The sequence below is a fragment of the Vigna radiata genome, chromosome 9 (genome assembly GCF_000741045.1).
Source record: "Vigna radiata var. radiata cultivar VC1973A chromosome 9, Vradiata_ver6, whole genome shotgun sequence".
Lineage (NCBI taxonomy): Eukaryota > Viridiplantae > Streptophyta > Magnoliopsida > Fabales > Fabaceae > Vigna > Vigna radiata.
Window position 1 is genome coordinate 8,063,684 of NC_028359.1, and position 15,340 is coordinate 8,079,023.

The 15,340-nt window shown below is 27.2% G+C and overlaps 2 protein-coding genes across 2 annotated transcripts; one reads left to right on the forward strand and one right to left on the reverse strand.

The window, feature by feature from the left end:
* Positions 1 to 6,589: 6,589 nt before the first annotated feature.
* LOC106773930 (ethylene-responsive transcription factor 13-like) lies at positions 6,590 to 7,309 on the reverse strand. The gene has a single exon (XM_014660698.2). The coding sequence runs from the start codon at positions 7,280 to 7,282 to the stop codon at positions 6,779 to 6,781; it is 504 nt and encodes a 167-aa protein (XP_014516184.1). The 5' UTR covers positions 7,283 to 7,309; the 3' UTR covers positions 6,590 to 6,778.
* A 5,868-nt stretch (positions 7,310 to 13,177) lies between these two features.
* On the forward strand, positions 13,178 to 14,076 carry LOC106773927 (ethylene-responsive transcription factor 1B). Its single transcript, XM_014660695.2, has one exon. The coding sequence runs from the start codon at positions 13,320 to 13,322 to the stop codon at positions 13,971 to 13,973; it is 654 nt and encodes a 217-aa protein (XP_014516181.1). The 5' UTR covers positions 13,178 to 13,319; the 3' UTR covers positions 13,974 to 14,076.
* Positions 14,077 to 15,340: the final 1,264 nt, after the last annotated feature.

Genomic DNA, 15,340 nt, shown 5'->3' on the forward strand with positions numbered 1-15,340 from the left:
ATATAAATAAAATGTCAATTTTATATTATGTATTTCTTCTTTCAATAATATTTTTTATGTGATAGTAAATTATTAATATTTTGTTCGATGTCAATGAGACGTTAGAATATACCGTATGTTTTAAAAAAATTGCATGCTCTCAAATAATTAGTTAATTATGTTAATTTGAATTTTTTTATTATCCTACTTATAAAAACCGAAAAAAATAGAGTTCTAAAGTTGATAAGAGTTTTAAAATAATAAAATCGAATATTTTAATATTAAAATAATTTAATAATATAAATAGAATTTTATAAACACGTTTTTTTATCTAAAATAGTAGTCATCTCTCTAAATTTTTTCCATGAGTTCTCTCTATCTTCTCTCTAAGATTTCTAATTCCTAACTCATCTATTTGATGATTAGGAAAGGCCTAGAAGATCATAGTGATAAACTTTCAAATTCTTACCAATCAGTTTTCCTTTTAGAGCAAGTAAGTTTATGCTCCTTTTTCCTTTAATTCTTAGCTTAAGATACACATGATTAGAACATTTTCGCATGTGTCGTCTGCCTCTCTTTTCTAGTTCATTGTTGATAAAAGGTCCTAAAGATTCACTTTGATCACAATTCTATGGGTTGTAGGCTTTTCTAGAGTTCCTTAAGCTAGAAGTAAGGGTAATGCACCGTGCAAAGCTTGGTAGCATTCTTGTTAAGGTTAGAGAAGCAAGTGTTCATTCTTAAATTTTAATTTAGAAGTATGATTTATGGTTCCTTGGATGATAAATGTAATTGAGATATTTGTTTTAGTGTTCATTTTGTTTTGATGAGTTTAATTGGTAGTATGATGCTTGAATTCCTTATATGATTCTGCTTTGGATTGGATTTAATGTTTTGAGTGATTGATGGTGTGAATATTTATGGTATCCATTTGGTGTAGTGGGGAGAAATATGAAGTAAGTTGAGTCATGAGTCGTTTTGGTCTAAAAAGAGGATTTTGATAGGTGAGATTTTGAAGTAAAGGTTGAATGGGTTGAACAGGGTTTTTAGATCTGCCCTAGGGTCATTTATGACTTGTTTAAACTTTGAGACAAGAGAAAGCTGAAGTAGAATTTAGTGATTGCAAATAGAGGGTGCATTTATATAGATTTTGGTTCACTTAAGTGGTTTTGACTAGTGAAATTCAATGGAGTAGGTGGATGATTTGGGGTTAGTTGTTAGGTTCTTTCTAACTGGTTTAGAATCCTAGGTTGTCAATTTATGGATTTAAAAGAGTAGAAGTGAGATTAGGTAGTCTAGAGTAATCAAGCTGGTTTGGGGTAGCTACTTTGAGTTAGAAACATGTTTTTAAGTTATTCACAATCTTTAGGAGGTCATATTAATTAGTTAGGCACTCGTGCTCAGCAACAATCAACAAGGCTTGAGCACTAGATTTCTAAGAGGTTTGACGTTCAGCAATATAAGTGTAAGTGTTACTTTCCATTATTCTCCTCACGAACTCTGACAAAGTACATCGATGTCACTTTACATTGTTCTCCTTGAGAGTTGCAAGAAAATACACAAGTGTACTTTACTCCTTTCAAGAGTTCCAATGAAGTTCTCATTTAATACAACTTAGAATTGTCCTTCATCACCTTTAGTCGAGTCACCACACACACAAACATGCAAGAAGACAATAAATGAAAAAAATATATAAGTTTCCCGTACCTCTTACTCATCACTTCTTCCTTCTTCTCCTTCAAAACTTCACCTTTAAAACTTTCTTCCCTTCTCTTTAACTTGTCAAATTTTCTATTAAAAGTTTTTCCCTCAACTTTGTGTTTTACAATATTTTCTATTAAATATTACATTCTCACTTATCTAATATATAACAATATATTAAAAAATATATATGATAATATGTAACTATATCTTAAAGTATATTTTAATTTATAACAATACATAATAACCAAAAATATATGTCAATATCTTTTTTAATTGATCATTTATTATATATATATATATATATATATATATATATATATATATATATATATATATATATAAGATTTATGTTTTATAAATATCATACTTGTATTTTGTAACATAAGTTGAAACTTATGAACACTTATTTAAATCCTAAGTATGAAATCTTAACAAGGAATAACAAAGTACTGTTAACCATGTCATTTTCAATCATTTATTTCAAACACTTTATCTCTTTCCTTTACTTCAATACATTTTCTTTGTTTCAATAATATACTTATATGCATATTTTTCATAATTTTTGTTGTACATTACCTCTATCAAATAAATTCAGATTAATTAATACCTTTATTTTTAAAGTATTTATAACATGAATTGATAAATTCTAACTACAAACTTATAATAAATAATCTACAACAAAAATATGAAGAAATTCACCCTTAGTGTGTGTTTATATATATACCTAAAACTTGCCTATCTTAGTCTTAATTTTTTTAATAGTATTATTTGCATTTACGTAGAATCGACGTTGTCTATTTGTTATTTTAGATAAGTTCGAACAAATCTGCGGTTCTTTTCAGACTTAATCTCACCCACTTACAAAATTCTACAGTATGCATATATATTATTGTAAATTTTTTAAATTTTAATTTAATTTTCAGTTCTTAAAATTTGGAATATGTTATTCTTCAACTTTTTTTTTCAAATATATTACTCTCAAATTTAGGGAAAAAAACAATTTCAACGTCTAAATCCTAAATTAGAAAAGGTTTAATTGCTTCTTTTGTTTCCAGTTTGGTTGAAGTGTGTCAAATTCGTCCCCCTTTTAGAAAAATGTCAATTTTGTCCTCATATAGAAAAAATTTGTGTCAATCAAGTCATCTTCGTTAAATACAAACTAATGGTGTTAAAAACTTAAAGTGAGTTTTGAATAATAACCACTTCATGGGTCCGATCCCTGATATTGTAGTGGATAAAATGAGTTTTGAAAGCAGTGATTTTTAAAGAAGATGACTTGATTGACACAAATTTTTTCTATATGGGGACGAAATTGACATTTTTCTAAAAGGGAGACGAATTTGACACACTTCAACCAAACTAGGGACAAAAGAAGCAATTAAACCATTAGGAAACGATTTTCATTCTCTAAACAATAAATTTATAAATTTAAAAACATACTTTTTCAACACTTTTATTTTATTATTCTTAAATAAATGTGATAAAATCCAAGTGTCTAGGTCTCCAAATGGAAGTTCAAGTTTCAAACATTGTTTCGACCATCCCAAGATGTTCCATTGTTAATGTGTTCAAGCTTGTGAAAAAGAGTAAAATAAATTGAAGAAAATTCCAAGTGGTGTCTGGTTTTAGTTGGTGTTGCATTCAATATAGAAACTCACGCAATGGTACCATCAACATAACCCTAATTTATTATGCAATCATATCTTTATTGTCTCACCTTATAATTTATCCATTATTTTTTGTTGCTCTAATATATTAATCTTTTTTTTCAACAAGAAATTGCAAAAAATAGACAACACTATAACAAGAATTTCTTTGTCATCTTGATCTTTTGTACAACCACAAACTCACAAAAAAGGAAAAAGAACATGAAAAAAAAAATCATTTTTGAACTAAAAAAAATGTTGTAGTCAATAGTTCTGTTATTATTATAAACATTACATTATATTAGAACACTTTAAGAGATGGTTCCAAAATAACCTAGAACTTATCAAAGGCCATTATTATGCTTCTAACTTTATAATTCCATCCTCAAAAGTATCTTATGTTAATCTAATCTTGATATTTTACAACTATATAATTTAGAGTGTTTTTGACCAAATTTGTAAACTAAATTAGTCGAGAAAATGACAAATCCATGATTAAATTGTCATATAATTGACAAATTTGAAAAGTATTTTTTATGATAGATAATATTCTTGAATCGTTTTATTTTTTTAATTGGATTCGGTGGTGATGCAAGTAAATATAAGAAATAGTATATTTTGATAAGTACATCACAATAAACTATAAACTATCCATAACATAATTTCATTCTCACCTTCCACTCTATAAAAACGGGGAAAGTGATTTCTCTAAAATTTTAGCATTAAAAAAGTAATTTTTCAAGTATTAGTATGATAGTTTAAGCTTTAATAAGAACTAATCTTTTATTAAAAAGGTATAGAAACCTCCTTAGCAAAGTAGTTATCATAACGACAAAAAGGTAAGATGTTATACAAAGTATTGTGTCTACATATACATTTGTATGTTCACTAATCAGAAATCACCTAATTTCTTTATCTCCTAGACTTTCATTATCTCTGCCTACATTTTCTCATCTAAACCTAACATTTTTTATGTAATACCCCTATTAAATTAAGGGTTAAATATGTTTTTAGTCCCTATACTTTGGGGCGATTTTGGTTTTAATCCCTCTTTTAAACTAAGGTACAATTTAGTCCTTCAACTTTAAAAAACTCTGGTTTTAGTCTTTTTTACCAAATTTTTTTAACTTTATTTGTTGTTTCAAACGCATGCTATAATGAAACGTGCTTGAAACAACAAATAAAGTTAAAAAAATTTGGTAAAAAAGACTAAAACCAGAGTTTTCTAAAGTTGAAGGACTAAATTGTACCTTAGTTTAAAAGAAGGACTAAAACCAAAATCGCCCCAAAGTATAGAGACTAAAAACATATTTAACCCTTAAATTAAATACGATCTCCTAGTAATTAAAGTATTACAAATTAAATATCAAACAGAATCAAACTTTTATATATATATATATATATATATATATATATATATATATATATATATATATATATATAAATAATATACTTTTATAAATAAGAACAATCTATATAATATAAAATTTATATGTTCAAATTACAATTACTCGTATTCAACTCCTGGTAGTTTTCTCACTACTCATCACTCTTATTTACATTATCTATATTTATGTATAATGTACTATCATTACAAGTAAATATCTCAACACTACAAAAACAAAGAGTAAGCTAGTGAAAATTTAACTATTATAGCTCAAACTACACATTAATTCAGTCATTCAACACACTCTTTAAGACCATTCAATCATAATTTACCATTATTAACACACTAGTTCGATCTAGATTAATTCTGGAATAACATGTATTGATCCAAATACACGTGAAGTCTTACATCTATCATAACTTTATTGTTTAATGTCTTGATCGACCAAATTTACTCGGTCTAAAATTTTCCGTTAGAACAGGTTTAATTCACTATAGCCTAACCAAAAAAATGTTCATTTATACCAAATATCACCATAGGAATCTCTTTCAACTCTCATCACCTAAACTTCATTATCTATATAAGTTTATAAGTTTAGTAGAATTATAATGACTTCACAATCGAAACTCTCATTCAATACATACTCTAACATCAAACAATGTGATAATTCTTCTTAGAATTTACAACATTCATAAAATTCACAAATTAATAATATTTTGCAATCACAATTTTAAACAAAATACCATTAATTCCTCATTATTCTCTTCTCAATCATTAGTACCTTATGATTCATAACTCATCTTCATTATTCCTCTTTTTTCCTAATTGTTTTTCTTTTCTCTCTTGTTCCTAAGAAAGAGGTTATAATTCAAAGTTTCCTCATATTTCATTGCAATTCTATCTCATGTTCTGACTCATCCCAAAATTGAATCCTTCAACGCATAACTTCAAATTCTTGTCAAAATTTCTCTGGCTTACAAGACAATTGTGATAATCTATTTTCTATCTCTAAAAAATAATCTCCATTGGATGACACTATAATGAGTCATCTCCCTTATTTATAAAACCTAGATCTATACTTTTCTTCTTTCATCCAAGATATTCCACTACGTAAATTGAAGAAACCACTAAATTCACAAGCTGTATAATTGAACATATCCTTCTAATGTCATCATAGATATGTAAATCTATATGTTTTGCTTTAGAAGCAATGATTTGAGGACCACCAAATATGTAGTCAAACAAAATAATATCTACATCTATAAAGTCAAACAATGTAAGCATGGCAAAACACAATAATGCAATTTATTGTAAAAAATAATGGGGAGGAAGAGCATATTAGAAAATAAAAAACTAAACAATTGAAGAAAGAGAGAAAGAAAGAAAGAAAACGTGTAAAAGAAAGGAATGAGGTAATAATGAAAAAATGAAAAGAAAAAGAAAAGGAAGAAGAGATATATTTAAATAGGTAAAAGAAGAAAGAAAAGGAAAAAGAATTATTTAAGTATATATAGATAATAAGGAGGTGTTAGACTTTTAAATATTAAACTAACCATGGTCCATACGATATAATCATAGGCATAATTTTCCAAAATGTTTTGATGCATATAGGCCAATCATATAATAACAAAAAAAAATATATGAATAATAGAATGAAACAGAACAAAAAATTATATATTTTGTCGACAAAATTTATATCAATATCATTCTAGAAGAAAAGGTAATGAATCACATAATCCTATGCCAAATTACTTCACTTAAAAAAATATATACAAATTATAAAATAAGCAAAAATAATAAAATAAATGAAAAACTCATCCTAAGAATAATAGAAAGTCTTATAAAAATTATACCTAGAACGACCGTGCAAAAATACGAAAGAACATAATAAAATACTTAAAGGTTCTCGTTATTTATTGATAACTATCAAGAAATTTTATAATAACTTTTTTCTCAAAATAAATAATAAATATGAGTCATACATATCTTCATATTCTAGGGAATCGTTGGATTTAACTCAACTCAACTCATTTTAAATTTTGGCGCCACATCATTAAATCCCACTTTAGCCATTCTCTTTCTGGCTCGGCTCATGGCATCCAATCAAATGAGGAAAATTAAGCTTAGCTTTGGAGCCACGCATTTCAAAAGCGGCTCGATCATAAGCCAAAGCCGCACTCTCAGCCGAGTCGTAAGTCCCAAGCCAAACTCTCGCCCCGTTCTTCTTTGGATCTCTTATCTCAGCCGCAAACTTTCCCCACGGTCTTCTTCTCACTCCCTTGAACCTCTGGTAAGACGCGTGTTCACTGCGCGCTTCCGTGTATTCTCCACGCGCCTCCGCAGGCACCTCACGCGCCTCCGTGGAAGTAGTTATTTGCTCTTCCATGTTGATGGCAGTGGTGAAAAGGGTGGAGGTGGATCCGCCGCCGCTCCCCCGAGATGAAACGGCGTTGGGTGCGGCCAAAACCGCCGTGAGTGCATTGAAGTCTTGGGTATCGTCGAGGAGGAACCGTTGAATGGATTGAAGAAGAGCATAATCATGGGATTCGAGAGTGGTGTTGAAATTCATTTGATTTTGGTCTTTTGGAACATGAAAATGAAGTATGTGTATCTGTTTTAGGAGTATAATGTGTTATATTTATACGACTAAGGTTGTATTTTGTCAGATTTTTGGGACAATTTCTTAGAACCATCCTTTACTCTTTAAGCACGTGCAAAATGGGTTTTGAGACATTTTTTATTCACCAAAAATTTTCAACCACGTGTAGAAAAATACAAAAATAAATTATGATAATAATGTTTAATATCTCTTTGTATTTTATTTTCAATTTTTTTTTAATTTTGTTTCTCTAATTTAGATGTTATTAATCAGATCTCATATTTTTTAAAACAAAATTAAATTAATCTCTTTTAATAAACTAATAATAAAGATTATGTTGCATAAATATTTAAAGCGAAAAATGTACGTCGTTTTATTATTTAAAGTTACTTTATTAATGAAAATAACATGTAACAAAAACGAGAAATGAGTATTATATATATATATATATATATATATACTTCCTCTTAATTCTAATAATCCCTGTAGATCTATTTGGAGTCATTGGTAGAGGAGTTGTTGTATGTGATGCAGTGTCTCTTGCCAAATCTATCAAAATCTATCAAAGTCGTAGAGATGTTTCTTCCATTTGATATTATGAAGGATATTGACAATTTTAAAGTGGATCATTTATCTCAATGATTGGACCAAAAACAAAAATTGAAATATATTTTATTTTATTTGATATAGTATGAACAATGTGTTTTATTTTATATTTATGATATGATTCCCATAATTTTATTATAATTTCATGTTTTTGGACTTATATTTAATTATTTCCAAAATTTTGTTTTATTATTATATTTTTTTCATGCTAAAAGAAGGTTTTATAAACTGATCTTGATTTATTGGACTTTGTGGATGTTTAATTTCGTAAATTTTTTAATAAGAGATTTTTTTAGTTCTGTGAGATTTTTTTATCCAACTCATGTGGATTAAGCTCAAATCTTATAAAATAAATTAATTTGATAAGTTTAATTACTATTATATATTTCTATGTTTTTTGGATTTATGTCACTATGAAATAAATAAATATTATCGATGCTTAAAATTTGTTAAAAATGTTAAAAATCTATCATTAATAATTTTTTAATGGATTTTCTACATATTGAAATTTGTTAATAAAAGTATTATTAGTAATATTTATTGATAGAAATTTATATTCATTAGTAATTATCAAAAGAAAAATTTGTGAATAATGATCAATGAAATTTTTTTTCTATAAACAACAATTTTCTCAAGTTCGATCAATTCGATAAATTAGCTAATCGACAACTCGACCAATCGGGAACTCAGTCACTATTGTTTCAAATTGTCTAGTCCTCCCAAGAACTCTTATCATGATATAAGTTCATGCAACAATTAAACCTCGCATTCATCAATCCACTTGTCCGGCTAAGACCATCGTCAACCAAGCTAGTCATTGTCAAACGCTTCACCAATTGCAACATGTTCATTCTCTACTTCAATTTTGCCTCTCACATGAGACAGAAAAATCTGGATCCCAGATTGAAGCCATGCTTCCAATTATAACTCAAGGTCTAGTGACACTTAGTGAGCCATCGCCATGTCACATTGTTGCCACCATGACGGCACTTTACTTTTCCTTTCCTCCTTTTCTTTTTTTCTTTTGCTTTTCCATGGTATTTGTTTTGTGGTAAAAACGTTGGTTATATTGAAAAAGGGGTAAGATGGTGAAGAATGCGTATGCTATCTCTACCAATAAGACAGTTCGACTAACAAGTAGCTTGATGATAGTGTGGTTTGGACATGAAAAGGAGAAGAAAATGAAGAGGCTTAACTTCTCATATATCTAGAGGTCTTGGGTTCCAATAATGATTGGTTGTATATAGGGATGGCAAAAAAATCCGCAGGCACGGGTATCCGCGGGTAAAACCCGCGACGGGTAGTTACTACCCGCGGATATTTACTACCCGCNGGTAACGGGTAGCGGGTATTTTAATACCCGCTTCTAAACGGGTCGGGTACGGGTAGTATACTACCCAACCNGNGGGTACCCGTTANCCGAAAAAAATAATAAAAAAAATTAATTTTATATATTTTTTATTTAAATTTAATTAAAAATAAAATAAAATTATACTTTTTTAGGTAAAATTTAATTAAAATTAAACTTTAATTTATATTTAATTTATTTTATATTATATTATATATATTTTTTTGTAATTTTATTTAAATTTTATTTTAAAATGTATAAAAAATATTTTTTTTTATTTTTTGCGGGTATCCGTGGGTACCCGCGAGTTTTAAAATACCCGGCGGGTTTTTTCTAAACGGGTACCCGACGGGTAGCGGGTCGGGTGGCGGGTACGTTTTTATCCGGCGGGTCGGGTTGCGGATAGGCACTATTCGTGCCCGACCCGACCCGTTGTCATCCCTAGTTGTATAATGTGGAAGTAGACAAAGAAATAGTTTTATATTTAGACATTTAAAACGAGATTTAAATTGAAAATTTGTCGCTCATATTTTTGCTAAATTATTTTGTCAAAAATACATATTTTATTTATCAACAAAGAAATTTATCGATAAATTAAAATTTCAAAATTTATCAATAGTACAAATTTACCAATAAATTTATTTTTTTCAATGAAATTTTTGTAATGCGCATGAAATTTAGTTTTTCTATTCTTTTTTGCGTTTTTCATATATGTAAAAATATTTACTATATATGTGTTGATAAAATTCAAATTCAAATTTTTAATTAGATAACAATATTGTTTTACTACATATCACTAATTAATTATTATGTCAATTTTATAATTTAAAACCACCAAATTCATATCCAAATATTATATTATAATTTTATTATTTAAATTATTATTATTATTATTATTATCATCTATTATTCCTTATTAGTTGTATTTTCTATAATAAATTATTTAATATAAAAAAATAATATTAAAACAATATAATTTATTCACATTAACTTGTTATTAAAAAAGGAAAATACCTCTAATTAACCACTTAAATTTTTCAAATACTTTATTTAAATATTATATTTAAATTTGTACATAATTATAACACTTGAATTATATAAATAAATGATTTATTTAAATATAATAATAATTATATTAATTTGTTTAATATAAATTAAAAGAGAAAACCAGGACCCGTCCGACGCGCGCGTACACACGGATCTTATCCTAGTTTATTTTCTAAAATGGAGTGCAATTAAAGTAAAATCGCTAGAAATGGAAATGAATTAAAAAACACAAGATAAATGTACTATAAAAGTAACAAAAATTCTTTGCGTGATGATTAAAAAAATAAACAAAAGAAGTTAGCAAGACTTTTTTTTCTTCTTTCAATTTGATTCGTCACGCGCTTGCGTAAACAAATTTGAATTCAAATTTTTTTCATTCACACTATATAAAGCAATGAAAATCCACTAAATATTTTAATAAAAGGAATATAATTATTCTAGATTGAATATATATATTTTTTTTCAGAAAATAGTTTTAGTTGAGTGAACTATTTTCTTTTTAGTCAACTATTTACACCTCCTATGGTGAAGATACAAAAATAATTTCAGTGAAATATTTTCTACATTTCTCACTAAGAAAAAAATATTATTAATAGCAGACACGCATATATCGACTAGGAGATGAAACAAAATAGAAATAATCCAAATTATTGTTCAACCATATGACTTAAGTCTAATTATAGTTTCAATATTTTATAAAATTTCTAATTTTTTCTTTAATATTTTTTTATATAATTTTAATTTTATTGAAAGTTATACGTTAACTAAAAATAGAATTTTTAGTTATATAAAAATAGAATTTTTTATATAACTAAAGTTATACAAACCTTATCTTACAATTAATTTTATCGAATTGAGTTAAGTTTTTAATTCATTCCTTTAAAAGTTCATTTTTAATTAAATGTACTTTTTTTTTTAAGTTTTACACAAAATTTTCATTTTTTTTAAATTTTGTTTTTCAAAATAGCCACTATCTTTAATTTTTTAGTCTTTAACATGAAAAAGTATCACAATTATGTTTGTGTTTTTCTTTTCAATATTAATTAACTATGCACAAAATAACAAAAAAAAAGTGTTACGAATAATTGAAAAAAAAAGTGAAAGATAATTAAAATGGTAAAGGATGAAATTGCAAGTGAAAGACAAATAAATAAATTAGAGAATGAAATTATGTAAGAAAATTAGATATGTCACAAATATTGATAATTAATGATTAAAGAACTGCTATTTAAAAAAAGTTAAAAATAAAAATTTATAAAATATAAACATTAAAATTACAACTAAGCCAATTATGGTTAAACGATTAATATTTATTTACCAACGTAAGATAGTTCAAATAGAAAATTTTGTTTATGTCTATTGAGTTACGTTTTCAGTCTTTTAAGTTGTCTTATAAGAATTTGGAATGAAAGATTTAAATTAATTAGTCCAATGGTTTTCTTGATAAATTTAAAATTATGTTTTATCAATGATTAATCAAAGTGACCCTAACTAATACTGATTTTAATTATACACATGTTTAGTAGCACTCTTTGTTCTAGAAGCATTTGTAAGAAAAAAAAAGGTTATGTTTACACATTTTATTATAACTAATAATCAAAGTTAGGTATTCATTGAATTAATAATTATTGATGTAGACAAAGTTTATCGATCCACATAATAATGTTATATGAAGACAAAGAAGACCATTGGTCAACCATTGACTACTATGTTATGGTTCAAAAATGGTGGGCAAGATTACAATCACTAAGGTGACAAAGAATGTACCTTTGTACTGTTTTTATTTTATATTTTATGTAACAAAAAAATTTCATTCAAGGGTCATATCATAATACACTTCATCTTATTGACTAAATGGGGAAGTTTTCACATTGTGTTAAACCCTAATTTGCTTCTTACTTCCATTATTAGGAAACAAGATTTTGATTTTCTTATTGCCCATCTTAAGCTTTTACTTGAATGATGAAAATCATTAATTACTTGCCTTCAACTACAACTAATACCCATTAAAATATTATTTACTTTATTATTATTATTTTAAGCATAAGAGTGTTTTTTAAGGGAAGAAGGAATATTTTGTGTTCACAAAACATCTTTTTTCATGGTCATAATATAGTTTAAAGACATTACTACATTTCACCCAAAAAATACAAATCAATAAAAAATTAATAACTAAAATTTGAAGATATTTGTTGGAAATTTGAAGATAAATTCAATAAAAATGAAAACATTAACATCTTATAAGAATAATCTATAAACTTTTTTTTAAGATTCGGGTTGAAGTGGTATATAAATTTAGAAAAACAGTTATATGACACACTTAAATTTTTTACATTCATTTGATATTATTCTTACTTTTTACATTTTTTTTCTTGAAAAAATACAAAAATTTATATTTTTATAACTATTTTACCTTTATACTTTGCCAAATAAATGTAAAAGTATGTCACAGTACTATTACACATAAATAAATTTAGAAAAATGTTTCTTTAACAACTTATTTTATAACATTTTTACAACCACTTATGTGATAGTTTATGATTAGTCTATACAAACTAATAAAATAGTGACATATGTGAAAAAATTATTAAAAAAAATTATTAAAATATTATCGATAAATTTATGTTATATAACGTGTCAAATCATGGTTAAATGTCATAGTTTATATAATATTAGTGACACCATCTAAATATTCGTGTCAAAGTCTCATAGTTTTTTTTGAGATTTTTCCATTAGAAAAAGAAGATAATATAATATGAACAAACCACACGTGGGGGTGTTTCTGATACTTAAAGTTTCAAAGCTATTTCAAACACTCCTTGTAGCTTCAAGGAAACATCTCACATGAAAACATCATTAAAGAAAGAAATTATCACCACGTTGTTCAAACATTCAACAAACACCAAAAAAACCAAACAGCTCCAAAACCTACTGGTATAAATACACATCACACTATTCTCAGTAACCACAACAAAGTTGTTCAACAAAAGCACCACCTTTGAAAACATGGCCACCACAACAACAACAACATCATCGTCATCATGTGATTTCTCATCCTTGGAATCTATTCAACACTATCTTCTTGAGCTCGAACCAGATTGTTCCAACACTCTCATGAGCGTTTACAGTCATCAAGTTTTGCATTCTTCAATGTACAAACCAATCTCGGAAGGTGTTCATGATGCAGATAATAATAACTTGTTGATAGAGGCGCGTGAGGGTCACGCGCCGCCGGTGTGGAAGCGTTTCAGAGGTGTGAGGCGACGGCCGTGGGGGAAGTTTGCTGCAGAGATAAGGGATCCGAAGAGGAACGGTGCGAGAATTTGGCTTGGAACTTATGAAAGTGAAGAAGAAGCTGGTTTGGCTTATGATAAAGCTGCATTTAAGATGCGTGGTAGCAAAGCTAAGTTAAATTTTCCTCATCTTATTGATTCTGATGTGTCTCTGAAACCTGTTAGAATGATGAAAGGTTTCAAGAAAAATGGTTTTGAATCTTATTCATCATTTTCACCACCTTCAGAGACAGTAAAAGAATCGAAAAAGAGGAAAAACTTACCTCAGTTGTTGAATAGGTTGGCCAAGAACAGAAGACAATTGCAGGTGTTTCAAACCTGTTTATACACAAATGATGTTAACGTTCATCATCTATGTTTTAATTAGTGTAATTAGGTATGATAATTAGTATGAGTAAGAAATTAATGTGTGAGCTTTAATAATCATCCTCGTTTTATTGGATTTTGTTGACTTTGAGTACATTTATGGATTATGCATTCTCAATATAATATTTTAACAATTTTTTTATAATTCTTTTAACAATAATTATGTATTACTATTTTAATTATGTATTACTATTTTATTAGTCCGTACATTTAAAATGAATCAATCACGAATTATAATATAAATAATTATAAAAAAAATTGTTAAAAAAACATTTTTCTTATATATAATTTCATTCTTTAGAATTTTAATTTACATATAATTTTTTTAAAATAATCTATGTACTGAACTATTAATTCTGTTTTAACGATATAAAAATTAATTATTAAAGTGCTATCAAAATTAAAAACTTAATTTTGAATATCAATTGTTGAATTAATAATTATTTCTACAAAAAAAATTATAATTAATAATTAAAGTATAATTAATACAATAATTTTCCACTTAATTCGACTTAAGTTTGATTTTTAGTTTTCATCATAAGCATCTGATATTGTATGATAAAGCTGGTGACAAATACTGTATTTGGGACCCAAATATATATATATATATATATATATATATATATATATATATATATATATATATATATATATATATATATATATATATATATATATATAGTTATACGTCTGGGTAGTATGGATTTTTGTAATGATTGATTGCCTCTCGATAAAATTTTAGATGACACTCCAAGACTTGAAAAATGTGATAAACATTGTGTTTGAAAGTTAATCTGTCAAAAACATAAATTGTTAGAATGTCAAAAACAATTGGTGTTAAATGTAACATCCCTATTATATAGCATACATGTATATAAATTAAGACGTCGTCATAGATGATAATAGAAAGCAGAGTGTTTAAGGTATTTAAATTAGGATTACAGTAATCTAGATGCAGGGAAATTAAAACATGAAAATTCTAAGTCTCTCAAAATACATAAGTGTTCAAAAGAGGCATAACAGCCCATAAATTCCTAGAAGAACTAAACAGCAGCTTCTTCAGTATCCTCTAGAGCGTTCTCCACAGAGACCTCATTCTCCTTTGCTCACATCCAAAAATGGATGATCATCGCAACAGGAAAACATACAACATACACAAACAGCAAGCAAGGGTGAGCTAATCATATAAATAAGACAACATGCATCAGATTACTCATGTGACCATACAAAAGTGGACTGAAAACAAAACCGGATTAAAACACACAACCTAAGCATGTTAATTTCTAGACCTGACTCGTCCGGACTTTAAAATGATAGTTGGGCTATGGCGAGTCTTGCACCCGTGGTGACTTATGAAACTTGGGTTCC